Source organism: Falco peregrinus, chromosome 6, assembly GCF_023634155.1.
Source record: "Falco peregrinus isolate bFalPer1 chromosome 6, bFalPer1.pri, whole genome shotgun sequence".
NCBI lineage: Eukaryota > Metazoa > Chordata > Aves > Falconiformes > Falconidae > Falco > Falco peregrinus.
This window is the reverse complement of record NC_073726.1, coordinates 65,135,179-65,160,545: the sequence shown is the minus strand read 5'-3', so window position 1 is coordinate 65,160,545 and position 25,367 is coordinate 65,135,179. Positions and strand designations below refer to the sequence as shown.

The window sequence follows — 25,367 nt, the reverse complement described above, 5'->3', positions numbered from 1 at the left end:
ATTTAATCGCTTCAAGAATAGGTATAATATAGAATAATATGGGCTTATAGACTGCTGGCAGAACACCTGTTAATCAAACTTGTACTAGCCAAACAAGTATTAAATAGGTTTGTTAACTTTTTGGTTTTACTTGATTTGGTTATGGTGCATTCATAGCTGAATATAGAGTTCCTATGGAAGGAAAAAGATTTGAGTTTCCATCCCTGAAAAGTTTGTAGATTATCTTACTGCATAAAATTGGCCATCTCTTTGGAACTCTTACAGAACAGGTACTTTCGCAAGCACTTCATTTGATTAGAAAGGTATCTGTCACCTTGGAACCAAGGAATCGGGCACTACTGGAGCTGATTGGAAAAGTGCATTTTTCTCATGCAGTCTGTCCAGGGAAGCTGTGCTCTCCTTGGTATGTGCTGAGCTTAATGTCTTGCCTTTGAAGTTTCCTGCAGTTAGAGACTGGGTAGCAAGCCCCCACACTTTCTACCTGGTCTTACATCTTCAGCAGGGAGACCCGTAAGGGCTTGTGCGCTGGTGCTAATGAAAGGCTTATTTACACTTTAGAGAGAAGAAGCCAATTGGCTGGGACACTGACATTTCCTGGCTCACGGGAGAGGAGTTGCATGTGGAAGTCTTGGAGAATGTGCCACTCACAACACACAATTTTGTATGTACTGGTTTTTATGAAATGTTGAGTAGGGTTAAATCAACTTTGTACTTTGGAATTCAGATTAACAATTTTGAATAATATTTTGTATCTGTAGGATGTGGTGGGGGTTGCAAATGGACTTTTTAATCACAATAGCTTAAGTGAATTAGAATTGTAATTGAAATAAGTGATGTTAGTGCTTGATTGCCCTTAAAACTTTCACATATGGATGGAATACACCCTCTAAAATCTATAAATGTAGGGGGTTTAAATCAGCACTGCATTGCAGAGCTGTAATAATAATCTACTATTTTTGTATTGCTGTATCTATAAAATGTATTCTGGGCCTCCCTGCTGGCTCTGCAGCAGCAATTAACTAATGAACTGACTATTCCCAGAGCGGAGCTGACATCATCAATGATGCTAGTGCACAAATATGTTTTGACCTGATAAGGCACCAAGTAAATGGAAGCTGCTAAACAGAATCCATCTAAACATTTCCAGCTACATACAAAATCCTGGAAATAATGTTTGTCACACTGAGAAGAAAGACCTTTTCTTTAGATTAAAAAAACAAAATTCTGTTTGCAAGCTGCTTGATCTGTTTCACTCAAACAAGCTAATTTATATATGGCTAGTCACGTGAAAGTCTAGTAGATTTAACTTTTTTTATATGCTTTTGAAATTTTGATTATTACATGTAGTAATACAACTACTAGAATGTGTTTTAATGCCAAGTATTGCTGAATTTGAAAATTAAACTAAATCATTTCCCCCCCATAATATGGGGATAAAGTGTTCACCCTTTTGTGATTTAAAATGTTTCTGAGTTTCAGTAGTCAAAATTACAACTGTAGATGTAACCTTACATAGAAACCATGCATATAAGCTGTATGTGTATTTCAAGTCCTGTGAGTGTTGGATAGAAATGTCATTTAGCTCCTGGAAAAATTAGAAGATGAGATAATCTTTCAGCAGCTTTTCTTTTTATAGGTTGTATCCAATTAAATTCTGAATGTTTGTCTCTAGCATAATAGTGCACTGTTTTGCTTCAGATTTGTTGCTGCTCTTCTTACTGCTAATGAAGTGAAGCATTAATTCCAATAAACAGTTGAAAGAAAATTTTAATGCATGAAGGCTGTTTCAAAAAGGAAACAATCTTTTATGTAAATCTGTTTGATACATGAAACTGTAGCTCCAGCATCAAAAAAGAGGCTTGTAAGTCTGTTTGAGGGAGGTAAAAGCAAACAGCCTATCTTAGGCTCACAGAAGGACACTAATTATGATTATTTTTGACAATATAGGTACGAAAAACGTTCTTCACGTTAGCGTTTTGCGACTTTTGTCGAAAGCTGCTTTTCCAGGGATTCCGGTGCCAGACATGTGGCTACAAATTTCACCAGCGCTGTAGTACGGAAGTGCCACTGATGTGTGTTAATTATGACCAACTTGAGTAAGTAATCACAATTGGTTTTAAAGTTGAGCCATTTATTAAGCTTACAGCTGCTAGTGATTTCTTATGTTAAATCTGTAATTCAGGAAGTCAGAGAAGGTGCCTGAAAAAATATAGGAGTTCAGCTGTTCTTGTGAGACTGCATAATTTGTATTCGTTCTGTGCTAGCTCAGACAACAAGTTCATATTTTTTTGCTGGACTATGAAATGCTTTCTTTGAACCATGAACGGGGTGGCTGAACACTTGACTGTATCAGACAGACTTCTCTTTGTTCACAGTTGTTATTCTTAGTCAAAACTGGTTCTTTATTACGTGATGGCTAGGCCCCTCTTTAAATGTTTAGATGTGGGTTTAAATGGGGGTTTATTCTCTTCAACCTGAGAAAAACTGTTGAGACACTAGTTCAATATGGTGAAATTGCAGTTGGTTTTACAGTGATTAAAACCAAATCCATTAGTGGGTTTGGTGCTTAGGTAAGAAACATAAAAGAGAATGTCCCAAACAGTCATGTGTTCTTGAATTTAATTATTGATCTATTTGTGTAAGTCTTTGATGTAGGTTAAGGATCTGGTATAAGCTGGCTCTGTGTTCTATTTGATTAGTTTCAGCAGAGTCTATTAGGTCTTTTAAATAGACTTTTATATAAGGAATCATTTAAGATGTTAGGTTTTCCCCCAAGAATAAATGTAATTTCTGCTTATGTTGGTATTTGTAACTGTTTCCTTGGGCATTCCTGGATTTTGTGCTCAGGACTTATGGATAACATAGTTCTATCCATTTGGCATTTGGTTTTTGGCATTGTATCAGTGCAAACATTAAAATAAGTTTGTGTGCTCAACATAGAAGTATACATAGTACATTCTTGGAGCCAGATGTTTGCAATTTCAACCAAAAGATTAAAAAGTTACTTTCTGCAAAGGTGTGTTTAAGGCATAATCTTTTGATCCTTTCTCAAAGTAATAATATTTTTAATCTTGCAGATTAGTGTGTTAGTGTAGTCTTTATTTTAAAATTTAGAATTTGATTGGGGGGGGAGATTTTGGGGTTTTTTTCTTCTTTCTTTCAATCTTTGAGTGTTATATTGTGAAGCTTCTGGGTTTTGCACAAGTTAGGTTGTTTTTGTTTTGTTCTTGCCTCACAGTTTGCTGTTTGTCTCCAAGTTCTTTGAACATCACCCCATACCACAGGAGGAGGCCCCCTTAGGAGAGACCACCCCAGCATCTGGATCGTACCCCTCAGTGCCCCCCACAGATTCTGTTGGGTATGACCTTATTCCTGCTGTTTAATAACATTTCAGTATTATATGCTTAGAAACACTCAAAATACTACTTTGCAACTCTCTGCATTTTTGTAATCCGGCTTGCCATGCAAATATAATCACCTATGCTTAACTTCAAAGAAGTGAATGTTTTCATTCACATGAATGATATAAATTAGTAATGAGCCAAAGTTAAACACGTGCATAAGCATCTGTAGAATTGGGGCTTTAACTGTTAAACTGATTTCTTCTGCATGGTAGATTTGACCTGGTCTAAACTGGAAAGATTTTATACTTAAAAGTTAATACAAGCCAAAACTATATCCTCACAAATTCTTTCAGTTTGTGTTATCAAACTACAATTTATTTGCCTTGAAGTAACATTGACATACCTCTGTTTCAGAGTAAGCCACGCCACTATAAGATCAGTGTGAGCAGATGCCAATTGCAGGTTCATAATACTGCTTCAGTAGTTTTTCCACATACCTATTGCTTTAGTAACGTCCACACTAGCTGTCTCCCTCCTGTTTAGATGTTGAGATATAGCATCTTTTGCGGCAGACCCAGGTTTTGTAAAATTAGACTTCTAAAACTGACTACAACCTCCATCCCCTATATTTGCAACAAAGATTCTGGACCCTCTATGAAGAGACAAGTGATCATACCTAGATTATGTTCCCAGTAGCTGGGAGATCACTGACACCACCCAGCATTAGATAGTTGAACAAATCTCCAGGAAAGAGCAACTCAAGGATGTGTATCAAAGTCAAGAAACCTGATGCAGATTTATTAAGAACACTAAATACAAAAGCCTTCAGAAAAACATTCCTAGGACATATGTGCTGCATGGAGATGAAGTGAATTTGGCAGAGAGGCTCTCATGGAATAGCGAGCATTGTGCCCAAACTAAAGCAGAAACCCAGCTGGAAGCTACGCAGACACCTGTGGACACTGACTAGAAGAGAAATTCCCTGAACAGTCAAGACTATTTTATGAAAGATCAAATACTGTGCTTCCCAGGAAAACAGATTGACAGTCCTGCAGAGGGAACCTCATTTGGTAAGTACAAAGAGAGGTAATGTTATTATTTATACTGTTTTGTGCAGATTCAAGTAAATTTCAAAAGTGCCTCTTCCAGGTAGTGGATGTTGCCTTTATATCCCATGGCTGTTAGTAGAGCACGCTGTGGGCAAGGCTGCTGTTGTGGTTCTCTAAGATAAGTGGGCTCTGCCTTTCTCATGTCACAGCTGAAATTATAACCAGGCTAGAACTATTAACCTGGGAAGGAACTTATTCATACCAGCTGTGTTAAATGCCTGTGAATGCCAAAGGCGTTTTACAGCCCCAATGCTAATATTGGTACACGCTAAATTTTCCTACTTCTCAGTTGCCTACCTCCTATTTGTGCTTTCTTACCAGTTTATGAGGATACAAGAAGGATGGATTATCTTAAATGATACATGTACTACTTCAGGCAGTTTTAATTCTGTGAGGTAAAAACAGAAACGAAAAAATTGGGAACAAATCTGGTTAATGCCTGGAGGTTTTGAAATTCACATATATAAAATATTATCATTTAAGCGTACTTGCCAGTTAAGTGTAAGGAGTTTTCCTGAGTGTTGCATCTGTAAATGTTTGTGGTTACAGGAGCTGTAAAAGGTTTCTAGCTTTCTGCTTTTTTTCCTTGCTGTACACTTCTTTGTTAAAGCAAAAAAAAAAAAAAAAAAAAAAGGCATACATCATGCCTTCAAAATTCTGTGTATTTTGAAAATGGTTTGTGATTATCAGCTGGTGTTCATAACTAGTACGCATGTTACAAAGTCACACAATTTTCTGCAAACATCTGTGTTTGTAGTATTTCTTTTCCAGAAGCACCTCAAATGCTATTGCATGAGCATATAGCACTGTCCTTACCTTTCTCCAGTTATCCTTTTGCCTTTCTTTAATAACACTTCTCTGCTTTTTAAAGACATAATTGTGGAAATATTAATTTCTCTGATTTTTTTTTTTAAGAAAAAAATGCTGGCCTTTTCTATAAAAACATATACTTACCTACAGTTTTGTTAAAGGATGCTGCTACAGTATGAGACAACAGCTCAACTGGAATTAAAAAAAAAAAAAAGACTTATGTTTGAGGTTATCCTATCTGGGGAAAGATTAGGGGATTGAAATTTGACAGCTGGGCAGCGGGATTGCAAATATGAGGAACTAGCGCTTTATTAACACTTACTAGTTCAATAATTGTTCCTTTGATTTCTCTGTTCTCCTAGCATCTTGCATGGCACAGCCCACAGAGGAAGGGATGTTACTAATCGATTGGTAAACATGAGGAAAGAGAAGGCAAGCATCCTTCTTCATCTTTAGCCTTTTGAAGGGATTCCAGCGGCAGGCAAAGTGCCCAAAGAAAGGAAGAGTTTGTGTTGCAAGACAAGCTCAAGAGCAAAGGCGTGTGTGACATGCTGAGAAATTGTCAAGGGATCAAATGGAGAAGTTGGAAAGAGAAAGGGACATAATGGAAGAGACCATTGGACATGATGCAAAAGCTGCTAAACGTGCTGGAGAACTTTGTTTCACATTGCTCATGTGTGACATCCTAAAGCAATCCAGTCCTGTAGCCTTTCATTCTTCCAACTGTAAGCCATAGACTGTCTCCCTCCGAACATTCCACCCCAAGACAAGGGAGCACATATGGTCCCACCTTCAGATTTCTGAACCCCTTACAAAAATGTGTCCAGCCTCCACATTAGGTTTTTTGTCCCATTTTAATTCTTTCAGTTTGCACTATCCTGTTGTGCCAAAGCAGTCATTTTAGTTATAATCTGCACTTAACTGGAAAGAATTATTAAGTGCAGGTCTCCCTAATAATAGCCATTTGTAATAAAATTGAAGTACGCAAACTGTATAGAACACATTGTATTCATTTCATTCATTGCACTATCATAAAGTTTCCTTTGTATCTTTGCTCGTAAAATACGAGCACAGAATTTCGATGAACCCAGTTCCCAGGACCTTGCAGAGCTATGAAAAGGGGAGAGATTAGCTATTCAAAATGTTCTGGAGTTGTCTTTTTCAACTTCCATCTGTTCTCTCTGATGTTGTGATGCTGGGCAACACTCAGCAAACTCATGAGGCAGGTACTATAGCAGGGTAAGTAGCCTGTGGAGTGGGAGGTAAGGGGCGCATGGTTGGACTGAAATAGCACCGAGGCAGGTAGGACTCAGTGGAGACTGAAAGTGGCTGCTTTGCCTGAGGCAGAACACTGCTACTGAGCAGGCTGGCCACATCTCTTCTCTTTGAAACACAAAGTTCCCAACATGCTTGATCTTCTGAATTTGACGGAGAAAGCGGGACTGTCTCATGCACCATTCTTGGAAGCTTGCCAGTCCCTGCCTTAGAGCAGGCTCCAGCCTGTGATTAAACAAGTCTGCTTTCCTTTCTGTCTCCCGAATGTTCACCGATCATTCTGCCTCAGCTGGAGATATTTAAATGTCTAGAAAAGCTTCTGAAAAGCCAAGGAAACAAAGACAGTCTTATAATATTGCACTGAGTACTACAACAGCATTTAGATCTCCATGTGTTTAAGTGAGCAAAAGCTTTGTGGTTTATTGCATAAAACAATTACAAACTTTTCCCCTAAAAATTCTGGCACTGGATCTTTTCCAGGTCACTCCGTGTAAATGTTAGCAAACTTCCTACATTATTCAACTAGAAATGCATTCTTGCTGAGCAGAAAAGGCCTGGTATCAGAATCTTTAGAAAAACCGTCTTTAGTCTGTACAAAAGGTGGGGGAAACCTCTTGCTCCCCTAAACTTTATTTGCAAAAGCATGCTAGTGAACTGAAACCTGGTTTGGAGGACTAATGACAGCTGTGTGGATTCTCTTGATAGCCCCTGCTGCATATGAAGCTATCAGAAATTTTAGGAAAGCATTGCTAAGCTCTGATCTGGGCCCAAAGGCCAGTATAAATGCACTGTTGTGATAATCCTGGCGGGTTTTTTTCATCTACAAGCCAGCATGGATGAAAACAAGTTATCGTGGTATAGAAGAATGCACTAATACCTATGAAGTTATGAGTGTTACAGATCTGTCCCGTGATGCTTTTAGAGTGATTTCACAGGATGCTGTAAGTGTGATGATCTTCTCTAGTTTGTGGTTATAAAGTTGCACTGCTATCCTGTTCTCCAAGTCAACATTTGATTTGGGGCTATTGAGTATTTCCAGGTTGCAGAGATGGGGAAAGAAAAAAAAACAACTTTGTTTTTCTGGCAGTATCTGTGGAGTACCACAGTAATTAGAGCATGTTTGGCATCCAAAATTTGCAGTTTACATGCTTGCTAGTGTCACAGAAATGCCATTGTATCCCAGATCTTTAGCAGTCCTTAGAAACTGCTTGAAAATGTAAATGCACAGTGTTCTTCATTAATGGTAGTAACAAAAACCAAAGGTAGTTTACTCTGGTGTAAACAGAAAAGAAAAAAAAAAAAGCCTTGGTACCTATGGGTTGTAGCTTGAAGTAGGTTTGGCTTGGGTATGAGTATGCAGTCTACCAGGTGAATAGCGTGTACTGCACTGAGCCTTGTGGCTAAACTGAGATGCACTCATTCGAGCTGGGAGGGGGAGAAGAATGGCAATCCAGTAGAGATGCTGTCATTTTAAGAGGATGTGTGCCACCTCCATAGCTGAAGCTAAGTGTACATGAATTTTCCGTTTTAAGTATTTGCCGAACTACAGCAAAAGAAAAATCTAAGCCAAAATCTTGAAGCCCAAGCTTACCTCTTTTAAGAAAAATCTTTCCTGAGTAGACCAGCTCTTAAATCTATGAAACATCATATTGGTGAGTTAAAGGAAAATGAGGAAAATCTGTATTAAAATGTTCTTTCCTATTTCTAAAGTGAGCTAACCTGTATCATTGCAAGTTTTAAGATCTGGTGGAAGTATTGTATTGTACAAAATTTGCTGGTTTATATATAAAAGTAGTATGTGTGGGCACTTTTCTGTTACCTCTTTCCCATGGACCCAGTTGTGTAGAACAGTGAATGTTGGTATTTGCTGTGATTGGCACATGGTACATCTACCTGCGTTACTCTTGTTTCCTGACAAAACCTCTTTCTGTTTGGTCTTGATAAAAAGGGAGGGAACAACATGCTTATCCCAAGTACAGGGTCCAAGGAAAAAGCATGTTCTGTCATACTGCCAGAAAAGGTTATAACATATTAGATCAGTATTTGACAACTCTTATCAGCTTGTCTCGGAAGATGAGAGTCGTTTAACGGAATGCCCACATCTAAGAGGCTGGAAGAAAGTGTGCAAGATGAGGTGGTATAACCTCTCTAATAAGTCAGAATACTGATCTTATTTGTAGAAATTCTCCTCTAACTAGCAGGTTGGCTATTAACTACTCAAAGGCCACAGGAGGAGCAACAGAAACTCAGATCCTGGTATTTAAACTACTGCTTCTTTAAGCCCCAGCCATACCATGCCTGACACACATGTATGACACAGTAAACAGTGCTTCGCAGCAGCTGTTTTCTGGTCCTCTTGATTATTTTTTTTCTTTTTTGGCAGCATGCTTGTTGGTACTAAGTTTGCATAGCTTACAGATCTAGTTTTGTAACTCACCTGGAATAGACAATGTCGCCCACTTCCAAATGAAGATGGCTGGTCCTTTTTGCTCCAGTGTCCCTTCTACACTCCTGGAGTAAATAAAATTTAGCAATGCTGTTAAGAATGGACTTTTGGTAGCAAAGAGTATTGCTGCATTCTTCATGATTACATGTTTTCTGTAAATCAAGATCTCGGTGCAGATCAAGATACAGCCTTTGCTGCACAGAGGCAGAGGCTGGTGATAATATCTTCTGAGCTTATCTCAGTAGGCCATCTTCGGCCAGCAAACAAACTAGTTACCTTTTCCAAGCAAAATTCCCATTTAGCAAAAATAACCTACCTTTTTTGTAAGTGTCCCAAGGACACCCATAGTGAAATCCTGATTGTACAGATGGAGCACACTGCTAACTGCTTATGAGATTCCCATCTCTGGATTCTTTGGTGTCTAAAGCCCAGAGACCCTGCCAATAACAGTTCAGAGACTCCAAAAGAAGAGATTTATCAGCCTGTAGTTACTTTCTGAAGATCTGAACTTCCCTGTTAGAATTTAATGAGTAGAAAAAGCTATTCAAATGGTTTTCAAACATGGTATGACACAGCGTGCTGCCCGTGCTAGCAACATGATGGTGGACATGGTGACGTGTGACCAGAAATACAGAAGTATTTGCAGATTCCGTTAGCAGATGACCATTTATGATTCAAAGGGGAATGTAATTGAAACAATATTTCTGCAATTTGGTTGTCTCTCCCTTGGCTTACTCATGATCACAGAAAATCTGATTGCTTTCGTTCTCATTGTGTGGCACAGCTCAGGTGCTGGCTCACAGTCACTCTTAGTGCAATTATCTGATGTTTGTTGTAACGCATTTCCCTTAATTTCATTATTACTGAGAGCTGTCAGGAAGTTGGAGCAGGAGTTTGCTATCCTGTCAATGACAGTACCGGTCTGGCTGAAACACTTCTTAGGCTTTTCTTGTGAAATCTTTCTGTGCACCATGTGGCACACTTGTCTTAACATGAAAATGCAGTGCCTTAGAATGTCAGCCAAGTCCCATGTTTGTGTCTGTGCAGTGTCCCATCTCCTGATGTGGGTTCCAGTTGCATGATAGTCCTTACAAAAATGTTCAGAGTTCAGAACTTCCTCATCTATAATAGAAAATATTTTACCCGAAGGCGCTTGTTAGCAATGTATGAAAACTTTAGCTTATATATATATATATAAAATGTTATCTGCATTTAAAAAATGTTTCCAAAACTGAGCATCATCTTAAATGTTCAGGGCCCTTTCAGAGATTTGTCTGTTGACAGTTTTGGTTCATTGCTTCCCAGTATTTCTGCAGTATTTATATGCATGTTTATATGTTGTCATGTGACAACAGGTAACTGTTTTTAAAAACAGTTTAGGTAGGGGGTTTAACCCTACTTTTATTCCTCTTCCCAAACATAATCTAAGAATTTTATTACAAGACTTATTAGACTGTTACTTGAATTAACTCGCAAGTACTCTTGTTTCCTCATGCTCAGTTGTGAGATTGTTGGCCAGGAAGGAAAAGATGGCAGGTACTTAGGATACAGGTAGCATTGAGTTCTGGGGTCAGTGCCAAACTGTATAAACTCTTCAATGAAAGGTAGGGTAATAGTCATTTCTGAAACATTTCTGAAAAAATGTCAAGAGATCCTGTGGAAAATGTTAGTTGCCCCTAAAGATCTTTGGAGAGGCCAAGGAGCATTCGCTTAGGGGAGTCAGCACCAAGACCTGCTGCTGTTATATATGCTTCTGTATGGTTTATTTCTGAAGTTTCTCCCTGTGGGTATTGCGTTTGTGGGTATGGTAATGAACCCATGAGTAATTAAATGGCTGGAGGACTTCTCTCTTAGGAGTTGTGTTTTCTGTAAGTTCTAAAAACCTTGTCAGATATCACATATATTTTAACATGAAGTTTTCTTTGACAAAGGTGGTAGATGTTTCTCATTGACCTTTTGCCTTATATCCATTAAATCGAATCATTACACTTAACAGTGACTGACTTTGACTTGACTAAGAGATAAAAGCCCATTTATTGTACTTCAACTGAATAAGTGGGTAACCAAAGTAGTGACATTCTGTCTTCTTACAAATGAAAAGGCAAGTGTTTAGATGTTTTGTCTTTTAATACATGATTCATGATACTATAAATTAAAGACTTTATCTATCTTTATGACTGACAGCATTTGCATTTCTTCAGAAAACTTGTCTGTGTAGTCTGAACGTTTATCTTTTAAGTCAAAACTATTGCATTGCCTAACTAGCACTGTAAATAACACTTTAAATGTTATTTCTTAAAGGTTGAGGTTAAGAGGTGATATGTTTATTTTTTTTTATTACATTATATTTTATTTTATTACATTATATTTTATTACATTATATTTTATTACATTGGTCATAATATTAATCAACTATGTTGACTGACCAGTGTGTAATTTTCAGTCTGTCTTCACTGAACAATAATGCCATCCATACAGTTTGGTTTGTGACATCTTCTGATTGTAATATTGATGTGGGATGTTAAGCATTTTTAGTTCTCAGTAGGTTGCCATTAAGAAGAGTGTATTGCGTTAATTCTGAAGTGAGGAAATTGCAGAGTATCTTGCTATCTGCAGTGCATGTTGGGCTACATGAATTTTTCAGATCAGGATTTATTATTACTAGTTTGATATGGTATGTTAGGGGGTTTTGTTTTGTTTTAACTCAGCACTTCACAGCCATGTAATTAGGTAGTTTGTACAGCAGAGAGTTGTTGAAATTGATCTTAAGGGAGTAGAGATCATTCATCATAAATTGTTTTTATGCACAGGTCTTTAGATCAGGTTTTTTAATGTATGTATTATTATAGTTGAAAAGGACTTACCACACCCACTATGCAGTATTTGAAGCCATTTGTAGACCTAAATCCTCTTTTTCCTTGACTTTGTTTCTCAGACCACCAATTCTCCCTAGTCCTTCTCCTTCAAAATCCATTCCAATCCCACAGCCCCTCCGACCAGCAGATGAAGACCATCGGAATCAATTTGGGCAACGTGACCGATCCTCTTCAGCTCCCAATGTTCACATCAATACAATCGAGCCAGTCAATATTGATGTAAGTATTAATAACATTTCGATCAGTTATGGTAGTTTTGATTTCTCCCTTATGAATATCAGTGCATTAAATATATCGTGTACATGCAACCGCTGTGTTTCTGAGATAATCTTTGGTAATCTGTCAGAATCTTCATAGATCCCGCCTGAAACATTTTTGCTATTCAGAGCTGTAAGATGCAATTAACGCGTTCTTTAAAAGCAGAAACTGCCTTTGGACAATCCTGTCCTTTCATTTTCAAAGAAATGTTCTGCTACAAACCACTGCGCTATTTTTTTTGTTGTTGTTGTTTGCAAGGCTCATGCTGCTAAGGGTACCATGGTGTTAAGAATACAGAAGTCAGTCACCGCTCTTGCAAACCATGCTATTTGTTAAGCATGTTTCTTTATATGTCAGAGAGGGATTTTTTAGTGTTTGAAATGCAAGTAATATTTCTGGCATTGAAGAAAATCTAGTTATTGCAGTAAGCTGAGTTCAGATGTACTGAATGTTCCTTAGGATTTCAAGAGCCTCATCGATGTTATTCTGAGCATTCTTTTGGAATGTTCAGAAACTGCTACACTTAACTTGGTTTCCACATTTTTGAGATTTCTGGATGCTGAATCTTGAATAATAAAAATGGTTGATGCTAGCTATAAAGCTGGCTAGGTCTTGTCAAAATGTTGGTCACAACAGCCTCTTTCTAATTTTGCTAATGTGTATGGCTTGTATTTTACCCTGAAGTCTACTCTCTAGAAATTAGTCATTTGTTAGATGAGCAGTCTTGAAGTCTGCCTGAACACTGAGGCACAAAATCTATTTTGCATGTGAACTGAGCGAAAGGTGAAATGTTACTTGACTGTTTAAGAGCGTGGCTGCATAGACATTTGCATATGGTGTATGGCAGTGGTGCAGCTGAGAGCAGGACTAGTGCTTTCGGCAGCAGTGCAGATGTGTAAAGGAATAATATAATTGTATAACCAATAAAACCCAAAAAAAAACACTTGATGGTGAAAAGGGACATACAGAGGGAAACTGCTAGAATTTTCTAAGTTTTTTCTGCTTAGAAAAATCCGTAGTGTAGCCTGGTTTTAGTCTGTGTATGTTGTAACAGATACTCTCAGGTCACAGTGGATTGCAAGTTCACAGTTTGCCATTTCTGAGAAGAACAGAGTGCACCTGACTATGCAAATGAGGTGCTTTGTTACAACAAAAAATGAAGCAGAACTCATTTGACTGATGTACAGGAAATTGATGTCCCAGCTTCTGATACGACAGTACAAATAATTTGTGCCACACTCTAACTAGAACGTTTGGTTCGATAGTTCTTTATGCGTTTTGGCCAACTGTGTGTTAAAATCAATATTTTCATGTCAGCATCTATTTTGGGTGGTGTACATTTCGCTTTACTACTGAGAGATGCTGTTTTAAAGCAACTAATTTTGAAAAGTTTGGTAGTTGTTATAAATAGTTCTTTAGAGTCACTGCTGTTAGTAAGCCAGGGTAGGAAACAGCTTTTATTTCATGAACAACATATGTGTTTATGGATTTTCTATTTGATCAATCTCAATTGATTCTGGAATGTAAATGTTAATACCTAAATTAAACACTTTAATTTTTTTTTTTTATTTACAGGACTTGATTAGAGACCAGGGTTTACGAGGAGAGGGAGGTAAGTAGTGTTTAAACTAGCTATTGTGCTATGTTTAATTACACAACAGCACTGTCCTTTCCCTTTGTTCTACTTGTATGAAACACAGGCACAAAGGAAAATATGACTAGAACAAAAAATAAATTTGCATTTGCTTGTCCATGACCTTAGTATTTGTCTGACAAAGGTTTGAGTCATTTGCTGGTCATTCTGGGAGTGGGGGAGACAGAAGGAGGAAAAGTTTTGAAGTGGTGTCTAGTTTTTTTAGTTTTAAAATTATCTTGCACCATCACTTTTTTTGCTCTCACATGCACACACTCACTCACTCACATGGCTGCACAGAGATATGCTACGACTTCCCAACTCTCTCTCAAAGATTTTTGTGCCTCTTGTTACCTTTCCACCCATGGCAACAATGGGGGTTTTAATTGAAAACCATCGACATGGCAGATGGACCTTCCATACAAACTGCTGCATCCTAAAGCAGCATGAAATACTCCAGTTCTTCTCCCCCTCTACCCCTGCTGAAGATGCTGCTTTGCTGTACTGCATGCCTGTGCTACTTTTGGAACCAGGTTGTTAGGACCTTATGTTAAAGCCAGGTCTTTTTATGATTCCTTCAGTAACACACAGTCCTAATTCACGGTTAAGTCAGAAGTAGTGCCAGATTTAGTTCTCTTCATGCTATGTACAGCCTATTAAGTCACTTCTCCCACTGACTGTCAAGGTCCTGAGAGGGCTTCTTATGTGCTGTATTTTTTCCTATGATTGTAATAATGATATAGAAATAATAGAAATAAGGAAATAGTAAGTAGAGCAGGCATATGACAGGTTCTCCAACTTCAAACCATTAACACAGTTGTCTCCTACTAATTATATCTTGCTTCGGCCATTAAGACTGAATTACCTTAATACACTCTATCCTGATCTCTAAGGTTTTGTGCTATGGGCTATCACTGACCTTCTTTCTCCCATCCAAATCTGGTAGTTGGTGGGATGGTACCTACCTACTGCATTGTGTTTGATGGAGTTGGTTTATTGTTATGCCAGCAATATAACGCTTTTTAAAACAAAATTTCCTTTAATTCTGCAAGCCTACTAATTTAAAGTTGCCAGTTTTAGCTATTTTTGTGTGTGTTGATAGGTGTGGCTCTCCACAGTTTTGCCCATTTTGTCCAGCATTTAAATGTTGTGCTATCATGTTGGTTTTAACTTTTGATCATAAACTGTCTGCTTGGCATCTGAAAACAATTGGCTGTTCCCAGTCCTGAAACAGTGTTATTAGTAATTGACTTTTTTTTTTTTTTCCTTCAAGTACAGAAGCAATCTATGAATAGGAGTCAAAGCATCCTAGTTATTTCCCATGACTTCTTTCATTTCTTCTATGTGTCTGTCTTTCTGTCTCTGCCTGCCCGTCTCTTTCTCTCTAACAGCCCCTTTGAACCAGCTGATGCGCTGTCTTCGGAAATACCAATCCCGGACTCCCAGTCCCCTCCTTCATTCTGTCCCCAGTGAAATAGTGTTTGATTTTGAGCCTGGCCCAGTGTTCAGAGGTAGTTGGGCTCTTCTTTCTTGTTTTCACCCAAACAAAATAAGTAAAACCACAGATGCTGTTTGTGCCTCACCCTCACACCGTGTGTATGTAAGTGTGTGAGTTTATCAGAACACCTCTGTTTTTTGCTTGGCTTGGCTGGAATGCTTTGAATGTGCTTTTCACACATACTCACTTTCACCTTTACACGCTTGAAAATTACTATAAATAAAATCTGACTTAAATCTTCAAAAGCAAGGAATTTCATAGTTGAGGTTTTTGTGTGGACCGTAATACAATTTTTCTAAACAAGGGTGCTTGGATTGCATTGTAGTGATTTTAAAGACAAAGTGATGTCCTTAACTTAGAATTTCCTTGACTGTTTAGTTTAAGTCAGTTCAGTGCTTTAATAGTTTTCTATATTTAATATTCTTTGTTTTGAAAAGTAATCTAGGAAATCAAATGTGAATTACAAACATTTCCATTGATATCTTGTTAGGTCTCAAGCTTTTCAAATAACATGTCGTGTTAGCTTTCAACAAATACTTCATTTTGAGAATGTGCTATTGATAGATACCACATTGGAGCCCTAGATGGTTTAGACCACGTAGGTTTTATTTAGTTAGTAATTTTCCAGTGAAACAGTATTTGTGTCCTGTACCATGTTAAATAAGACACTCTTCCAATTTTACATCATCGACTCTGGAGGTAATTCAGGCCTAAAGTTGTCAATGGATCTGTTGTATTGCACAAAATCCCAAAAGACTGTGGGATTTCATATGCTGGAGAAACCAACTCTTGAGTAATAGCATGAAATGTAAATATTTGTGTCTATACGTATACACGTAGAAATGGGTAGTTCAGTGCATGTAGTGTGGTTTTCAAATGCTACCATCTTGGCTGTTTCAAAGACTTTTGTTTCAGAATATATCAAGAGCAGTTCACCTTATGAACTTGTAAAGTTCTTCCAGAAGTCTTTGTAAGAAGGCAGGTGTTCCCAACAAGCAAACTGGCTACAGAATGGAACACGTTACATACAACTTCAGAGTCCAAGCTAATGGCTTAAGTCCAACAGTATCTGAAGTATTCTACTCTAACAACTTGGAAAACAGGCCATCTGGTATTATTATGAACAGATTAATGTTCTACCATATGCTGTAAGCGTTTTTGGTGAAGGGTGATTATTGTGCTAGTGTTTCTATATCATGGTGTTAAAATTTAAGTAGGAGACTTCAGTTAACTCTAAAGAAAATGCATTCTAGTAGAGCTTGGCTATTGCAGAGAAAGTCTGTAACATGGTAGATTTTGGAAAATTGCTTATTTTTTGGGAACATCATGCATTTAATTCCATATATGTGTGATTTCAGACAAATAATATAATAAACATATGACAACACAGTGATCGTAACATGAACAAAAGTCCATCCTTCAGGTCACTGGCGTTGAGCTGCCTATAAATGTAGTTAGGATGCCCCATATACTTAATTATTCTTGCTTTAGCATGTGGGACAAAGTTCATGGATGCTGTGTCCCATTTTTTGTGTGTTGATATGTCATTATTTTGTGCTTCCACTTGTATGAAATGTATGGATTTTATCAGTGAAGACAGGCAGTGATGGATTTATGTAGTCTGATAAATTAGCGTACTCTGAGTGACTGAAATAGAGCAACAGTTTTAAAAGTCACAAAGTCAGTTTTTGAACTCAAGTTGGCATTAAGAGACACTTTCTTGGTAAGAAGGGGGCTTCTGAAGGAATAGGAGGAGGAGTATCATCTTCTGCCATTTCCCAGAGCACTGATGTGAGAGAAGGCATTGGAATGTTGGAGGCCTTGTACAATGACATACATTGTTTAGCAGAGCAGCGTGAATTTAATTAACAGTTGACCCTATTTTATGTCCTTTGTATTGGGAAGGTCAGCATAACCTTGTTATGAATAATTATGGTGTATTTTAAAAAGCAGTGTCTAGTTGAAGTGCTCTATTTGGAAAGCCATTGGGGCTCTGAAACACAGCTCTGTTAGTGACATTTTCCTGCATAGATTTGTTTAGAGAACATACAGGCTACAGATGTACTGTTCTTTTTGTATTTAATAGAATATGCTTCAAATAGCTAACTAAAGTACTTGTTCTTTTTTAATCTTTTCTACAGTCTAATACTTACTTTTAAATAAGAGCTCTCTGCTAACAGCTTTAAAACAGCCAAATGGTTTTCAGGTGGCACTTGGAGACTCAACTAGAAAACTTCTCAATTTTTTGCATTTAGTCAATTTTATTCCAAAGTACAGGATTGCAGCTATTTATTGGGTCCCTAAAAGGTTAGCTACAAGAAATGTGAGAGTTAGCTGCTGCTAATTAAAATGCTACTACTTTTCCTCTCAAAGAAACTGGTGGAATTAAATTTTATTTTTTTTCTACTTAAAGAGACATTGTCCTTCTGATAATTCATGAACCAGGGACTGGGAACTATCTGGTATACAGGGATGTTTGCTATAGACTTGTCTCTTCCTGAAATCTAAGCCTTGAGCACTAATCTAATATTAGGACAATACTCTTAGTAAATGTTTGTTCCCTCTTAACATTTACATTAATGTTTGGAGATACTGCATCTTAAACACAATTCTTGCACCTAATATCAATACATTCTCGTAAGCTGACTTCGTATAGATAAGAATTATCCTCTTTCTGAAATTTAGGTTCAACTGCAGGTTTGTCTGCAACGCCTCCAGCCTCTTTGCCTGGGTCACTCACCAATGTGAAAGCATTACAGAAATCACCAGGACCCCAGCGGGAAAGGAAATCATCCTCATCCTCAGAAGACAGAAATAGAATGGTAAGGGAAAGATCAGCTATTTTCACTCACAGTATGGTATATTCATAGTATAGAAATACTGCACAACCGTGTTCCTCTCACTTTTCTTTCATCAAAGCCTTCTGAATTATTTTGAAGATGAATATGGTAATGATGAAGGACTTAAAATCAATAAATAATGGAATATTAAAATGGTGTGACTGATACATAGATCATTTCAATAACTGACTACTCTCACTTTTACTTCATTGCACCCATATGTCTTGGTGTGCTTCACATTATAATGCCAGTTTCCCTTCAAATAACAGCTTAACTTTTTCCACCATGTTTCATGAACCTTGAAAGTTCTCTAGTGATTCTCAAATGTAACGTGTAATAATATAATACATTAAAATATTTGCATTTTTTTAATTCACAATTGGCATTATGATTGAATAAGAATCGGAAAATAAATGAGACTTTCTTTTTTCGTAAGAGTTTCTTAGTATTTACTGATTTTAACACTGCCAGAAGCCTGTGGCAAATATTTCATGCCAGGAAATAATTTGGTATACTTGCATGCTGAGCTTTTGTGTATAATTGACTTGAAGAGTCAAATGCAATATCTGAAAAAGAAAGTTCTTTTAAGACTTCAATGATATGAAATGCTGATACCAAATCTTTAACAAAGGAGCTGTGTTCGCAGCCATTAATGCACTTCCTTTCTTCCTTTTTTGTTCTTTATGCATATATGAAAAGAAAACCCTTGGTCGACGGGATTCAAGTGATGATTGGGAGATACCAGATGGCCAGATCACAGTTGGACAAAGGATAGGATCTGGATCATTTGGAACAGTCTACAAAGGAAAGTGGCACGGTATGTGGCTGTCATGGCAAACAGTTATTGTTAAGCGGGTAACATTGCCTGCTAGGGGCCACCCAGCTGGAAAGCAGCTTTGCAGAGAAGCACCTGGGGATTCTGGTGGATGCCAAGTTGGATATGAGCCAGCAGTGTGCCCATGCCGCAGAGAAGGCTAATGATATCCTGGGATGCATTAAGCAGAGCATTACCCACAGGCTGAGGGAGATGATCCTTCCCTCAGCACTGGTGAGGCAACACCTGGAGCTCTGGGTCCAGCTGTGGGCTACTCAGTACGAGAGAGAGACAGGGGGATACTGGGGAGAGTCCACTGAAGGGCCGTAAACATTACTTTTAATAAGTGGTGTGCTAAATAGGTAATGTTAGAACATCAAACTGTTTAGAAACTCAACTGTTGCATGCTCTTCTGAATTAAGTATGTATTAGGGTAGAGATGAAACAGTTACTATAAAGTCTGAAGTACTCAACTTGATGAATGAGGATTTCAATTGTTTATTTGGAAAGTTTTGACTTGGCTAGGATTTCTCAGAGTAAAATAAGAATAGTGTTTATACATTTTATGGAATATTTGCTTATTTTAGTATTGTACTGGTTTATTTCACAAAGCTAGAAAATAGGGTATTTTAAGATCTCTGGTGCTTTATATAGCATTTTCTCAATAGAGGAGTATGTGTCAATGGCACTTATTAAAACCTGCTATTTTAAAGGTGATGTGGCAGTGAAAATGTTGAATGTTACGGCACCCACACCTCAACAGTTACAGGCTTTCAAAAATGAAGTAGGAGTGCTCAGGTAAGAATATTTGTAATGGCACAAAATGTGTGTAGATTTATGCCTCATTAATCATTGAATTTTAGATTTCCATTAGAACACATTGCTCTTATTCCTCAGTGATGATACTTTGGGCAGAAAATACAACTTGCCATTTAAAGATATTTCTTTGTATCTGCTGCTAGTTCTTCCTTCCCCTGTATGTGTTTGCCTGCACACCTATGTTGTAAATATACGTATGTCCAAACCCTCAAGACAGCACCGAGTTTTGCCCTTGTACTACCCCAAGGGCACAGTCAAGCCTAAGTGTGAGCTTGTAGGCCTTTCTTTCCTCATCCGCATTTTGAGATTGAAGGAGAGCATGACTAATTGTTGGTTTTAAGCTACAGCACTGCCCACACTACCTGTTGTTTAATAGTTTCTGTTCAGTGCCACTTGTTTGAGCGTTTTTTAAAATGTATTTCTCAAAGTCACTTCTTGATTTCCTTTTCTCTGTCGACTACTTGTACGTTCTCAGAGGAAGTGTTTGTCTTGGGCTCAGCTCTTAAAAGAGGATCAGTCTACACAATACAATAGAATATTGGGGAAGACCATTAGCATCCAAGTACAATCTTGAGCAGTCTCGAGCATAATTTGCTTTAAGAAACAAAAGAGAAAGAAGGCTTTTGCCTCTGGAAGACTGCTGTGTTGAGCTGGGTGCCTGTGCTGGAGGAGCATCCCCAATAAGCCGCACAGTGGAAAGGGGATGGTCAGCCTTTCTCCCCAGGAAACATTAGTTCTGAAAACTCTTAAGCCCATAGTTGTGGAAATAGAGGCTTTCTGGGCTATGCTACTTTGGATATCTCTGCATATTTTTGACATAACTGCTCAGGAGAACTTGCATGAAATAAAAAATCTTGTATTTCCTACCTAGCCCAGATTTCTGCTGGCAGTCTCATAGCTGGAGTCCAGTCTTTTTCTGTTGTTGATCATTTCAGCACTTACAGTAAATAGTTGTCTTGTCATTTGATGCAGACAAGTCAGATTTACCTGTAGTTTTACCCTTTCGATGATGCTTCATCATTACTTTCTTAACTTTGAGGTAGGATTTGCAAAAAACTACTTGAGTTTTGTTCACTCAGCAGTTACCCTCAGTATCACTTGACAAATCCTTGCACCTGGGAAAGGCACAGTCTCATAATACAGAACTGTCCTAGTCTACGTTGCTGAGAGGACAAAGGGGTTCACAATCTAGGCTCCCATATTATTTTTTTAATATAAGAAAACATAAAGAGCCATCTTCCACAGTAGCATAGCTTTAAGAAGCTACCACAGGTTTTAAGCTTGATCTGCCAGGTTTCATCAGCAGGGAGCTGACTGCCTTCAGAACCGAGCTGTGTTGGAAGAAGATTGCCTTTATTTCTCCTCAGCCCCTGGGAAAGCTAGGAAATAGTCCAGAATTCTTAGGTGCCTCATCTTTGTGATATCTTGTTGGTACGTTTGGAGGTATCTAGTTCTTCATGTCCATGATGCCATGATGGCAATAAGAATGTGATTGACTTTTCCTGGAGGGTGAGGATAATCTTTCAGATTTCACAATGCGTCGGTAGATTCTTTTGGGCCTTGAATGTGCTGGGATATCTACTGAGATAATCTTCTCTGTATTGTTCGTTGTGAAGCTTTTCTGTCTGGAGTTGCTTCATCTTTGAAATAGGTTTAATTTAATCTGGCCAGATCTCTGTGGTGAACTCCAGTCTCTCCCAGTGCTGTTTGGAAACAATTTCATATCGTAACGTTACTGAGATACAGTTTTCATACTTGTTTCCATCCTTTCTTGTGTGCTGGCTCCGGAGAGAGTACAAAATTCTCGTGCAATAAAACACTAAGAAAAGCTGAAGCCTTGTCAAGGAAGTGTGTTGATGGTTTCTGAACAAAAGGGTTGTCCTTTCTGGAATCCTCTGAGACTGGAATTTCATTTTGGATGTCCTCCTTAAAAGAGCAACATCTCATAGCTGGACTGGGGTTACACAAAAGCAGACCAGCCTGCAAACTGTCACTGTTCCATGGGGACCTAGTGGTAACAGCATCTTCCGAGCAGTCGTGTGCTGTGTTGCTTGCAAAAGCAAGAGGAAGTGGAGCTTACCCCAGAGTTGCTATTCCATGTCATTATGATAAGAAAGACTAACTGCTGGAATAATTCATTAAATTGAATCTAGCAACAGGTTATCGTGTTATCTTAGTAGAAGTTGAGACTGACCCAGCAACTTCTATTTGGAAATACATATTCAGATTGTGATAGATCTGCCTGGGTTTTTCCTGATTTCCTGATCCACCTGATTTCCTTTTGATTTTTCTTTTCAACAGGAAAACACGACATGTGAATATCCTGCTTTTTATGGGTTATTCAACAAAACCCCAGTTGGCTATTGTTACGCAATGGTGTGAGGGGTCCAGCTTATATCACCATCTACACATCATTGAGACCAAATTTGAAATGATCAAACTAATCGATATTGCACGACAGACTGCACAAGGCATGGAGTAAGTATCGTATCTGAGCATTGGGGCAATGTTTACTTACCCTCTTCACACCTGACACCAGCAAGTAATGCCAGCTATCTGCTTGCTTTGCCAAGCCCAGGGTCCTGCCTTGATGATCAGAGCATTTGGTAAAGTGTTTATTATTGTAAAACAGACTTCGCGTTCTTTTTTTGGAACATAGGAAAATACAAATTCTTGAGAAAATATGGTCTAAGATAGTAAAGACAATTACAGTGTAGTTAAACTTGCAATCTTTTAAGCAAAGATTTCTGTTCCAGGCTTTACGATCTTCAGTGCAGATATGTTTTACCTCCTACACAAAACTAGTTTAAAAAGAAACACACAGCAAATGAAAGGACAGAGTCCTGTGAGATAACACAGAAAGCACAGTCCTGTTTAGCAAAAAGAATTGATTTTTCCCCCCTCCTTTTCTTAGGAGTATTGTAGCTCTCTAGATAATAGATTTCAGCATTTGAGAAAAACATACCTATTTTGTTCTAAGGACTGTAAATAATCCTTACTCCCATAGAGGGCAATTGACTTGAGTTAGAATTTACAAAACTAGCCCAAAGTTGTGTGTCAAAATCAGAACACTGATGTAAGATAGACAAATCACCCTCCAGCTGGAAACCCGCTATGATGATTGCAGTTCATTGTGCTGGTTTTCTACCAAGTATTCTATTACGTTTTCAGTCAAGAGGTGGGGAGGTTTTTGCAGCAAGCAGTCTCAGCCTTCTGTTAGCCTGCTCATCTCCCTGGGCTCCCTCTGTAGGTACTGGGGATGCAGAAGCTGTTTTATGAGCATGATTCAAGGCAGAGATGTAAACTGGGACTTTTCCAGCAGGTTTGTGCCAATCTCATTGACTAAGCAAAGAGCCAAGGGAGGCTAGTTGCCTAATTTAGGCTACATCTATGCTGTGGAGCAAGTACTCTCCTCTCTGTTCCCTGCAATCTATTTATCCAGTCTGAAATTAGGGGATCCTTTTTCCAGTCCCATACTAAAAAGCCATCAGCATACTGGAGTACACATTTGAGACTGGGAAGCACATTTAGCTCCCATAATTCAGAAACACCTTACATAAACCTGTGACTTAGCCTGCAGAGTGTCTTGACAGTCACCATTAAGGCTAGGAGGCAGAACCTTCAGCAGTGAATGGCATGTCAAAAACCACTGAAGTTCATTTATTTTTATTCAGAGTATTTAGTTAGTGAAAAGCAGAAGTGGTGCATAAATTTTATTTCGTTCTTAGTAGCATCAGGTTTGAGCTGGAAATCTAAGCTTTATTTTATTTTTGTTTTTTTTCCTGTGACTGTTGCAGGAACTGTCATGGGTAACTGAAGTCTTGCCACCTTGATAAATATGTGCAGTTTGAATATCTACAGAATTTGTGTTTCAGTAATACAGTGAATTTGGAGTTGATTAGTGAAATATCATTTAACCCACCTAATCTATGATGTTCCTTTTTAGTTATTTGCACGCCAAGTCAATCATCCACAGAGACCTCAAGAGTAATAGTATCCTTTCCTAGAATTTATGATTGTGGAACATGACAGCTTTCCTGGCTTGGTTTTTTTTCTGCCAGAAGTGAACTTACTGATGTGAAAAGCAGTTAATGTGTGAACATTTGCTGAGCTGAAATTTCACTAAGAAGGGTTAATATCACCGGTAGCCAAGTAAGGAATACTTACTGTCTCTATTGATGTGATTGCAGCAACATAGCAAGTTTTATTGTGATATCATTAAGATTTTGCATCATTTGGTTTCTACATGTAATGAAAGATTGTGCCAGTTCACTCATTAAATATTTTCAGCTTTTCTTATACTTACTATTTCAAGAGAGTACTTGGCATTTCAAGAAAACCACCTGTGCCATGGTCTGTTCAGCACTGGCCCAGTCATGATGTATGTAACCCTTAAGTACCATAATTCACCATGCTGACTGCTTAGAATGTGTATTACATGAAAATCTTCTCCAGTGGTAGTGGATGGTTAAAAATGTTAATGTTGCAAACTTGTGGCTGTTTACTCTTCTTGCAGGACAGGATCAGTACCTCTTTGTTTTTCCTTAACATTTCCCCCTTTAGATATTTTTCTTCATGAAGACCTCACAGTAAAAATAGGTGATTTTGGTCTAGCTACAGTGAAATCACGATGGAGTGGGTCCCATCAGTTTGAACAGTTGTCTGGATCTATTCTATGGATGGTAAGCAAGAGGGAAGTGGTGAGTTTGTTTCAATAAATTTAATTGCCTTCAGCCAAAGTTTCCAAGACTATCCCTCTAGCACACTGACATATACAAGCTGTCTTAAGCTGGAAAAGACAAGCAGTAATAAGAATACTAAATGAATGCTTTTCAGTTCTTTAAGCATATGTTTTCCAGTAGTCAGCAAAAAACTTTAGTGTTCTCATCCCTTATTATGAGGTTTAAACTGAAAACAAAATGATGGCTATGGCAAAAAGGTAGGCTTAATCCAGGGTTGAGGAGAAAGTGAGAAAAGCCATGGAAAACATCCTGCAAAGGAGCAGAGGAACTAGTTCAGCTAAAAGTAAGACACTCTTCAAGTTTTAAGGATCCAAACGTGGTTACTCTCCAGAGGTTGTAACAAAAAGTATAGTTACGACCTCCTGTGCAACTCCACTTTCTCCTTTTCTCCCTGAAAAACCTGAAGGCTTTGTTAGTTGGCATTATTTTCAGTGTTGTTACAATTCTAGTTTCAAAACAGCTTCTCGGCCCAGACAAGGTCATTTTGTTCTGCCATAGAGGAATAAAGGGGTCACCAAGCTAAAAAAAAACAACGGATTTTGAGATTCACATCAACATCCAGTCTATATTAGGACCCAGTAACATCTGAAGCCAAGAGTGGGCCTTGCAACTTGTTACATTCTGGACAAGTCCATGTTTTGTTCCTGGTCTGCAAGGTGCAGCCCAGTGTGGTGAAATAAAAAATAATTCTTTCCTTTTATGGTACAGGCACCAGAAGTTATTAGGATGCAAGATAAAAACCCGTATAGCTTTCAGTCGGATGTGTATGCGTTTGGGATTGTTCTTTATGAATTGATGACTGGACAGTTACCATACTCAAACATCAACAACAGGGACCAGGTAAGGGAAGGGACTGACTTCAGTCAGCTGTGGCCTGAAACAGACTGAGCCTTGCAAAGTGCA

At 38.2% G+C, this 25,367-nt stretch overlaps 1 protein-coding gene across 4 annotated transcripts in view; it reads left to right on the top strand.

Annotated features, from left to right (window-relative positions):
* BRAF (B-Raf proto-oncogene, serine/threonine kinase) overlaps positions 1-25,367 on the top strand; it is an 88,421-nt gene that overhangs the window by 44,578 nt on the left and 18,476 nt on the right. For all 4 annotated transcript variants that reach the window (XM_055807276.1, XM_027784064.2, XM_013297773.3 and 1 more), the window contains exons 5-16: positions 559-661; positions 1,948-2,096; positions 3,239-3,358; positions 11,920-12,079; positions 13,694-13,730; positions 17,935-18,071; positions 18,789-18,906; positions 19,617-19,701; positions 22,024-22,200; positions 23,669-23,715; positions 24,286-24,404; positions 25,173-25,304. In XM_055807276.1, coding sequence (XP_055663251.1) covers positions 559-661; positions 1,948-2,096; positions 3,239-3,358; positions 11,920-12,079; positions 13,694-13,730; positions 17,935-18,071; positions 18,789-18,906; positions 19,617-19,701; positions 22,024-22,200; positions 23,669-23,715; positions 24,286-24,404; positions 25,173-25,304 — 1,384 coding nt within the window. The remainder of the gene's footprint in view (positions 1-558; positions 662-1,947; positions 2,097-3,238; positions 3,359-11,919; positions 12,080-13,693; positions 13,731-17,934; positions 18,072-18,788; positions 18,907-19,616; positions 19,702-22,023; positions 22,201-23,668; positions 23,716-24,285; positions 24,405-25,172; positions 25,305-25,367) is intronic.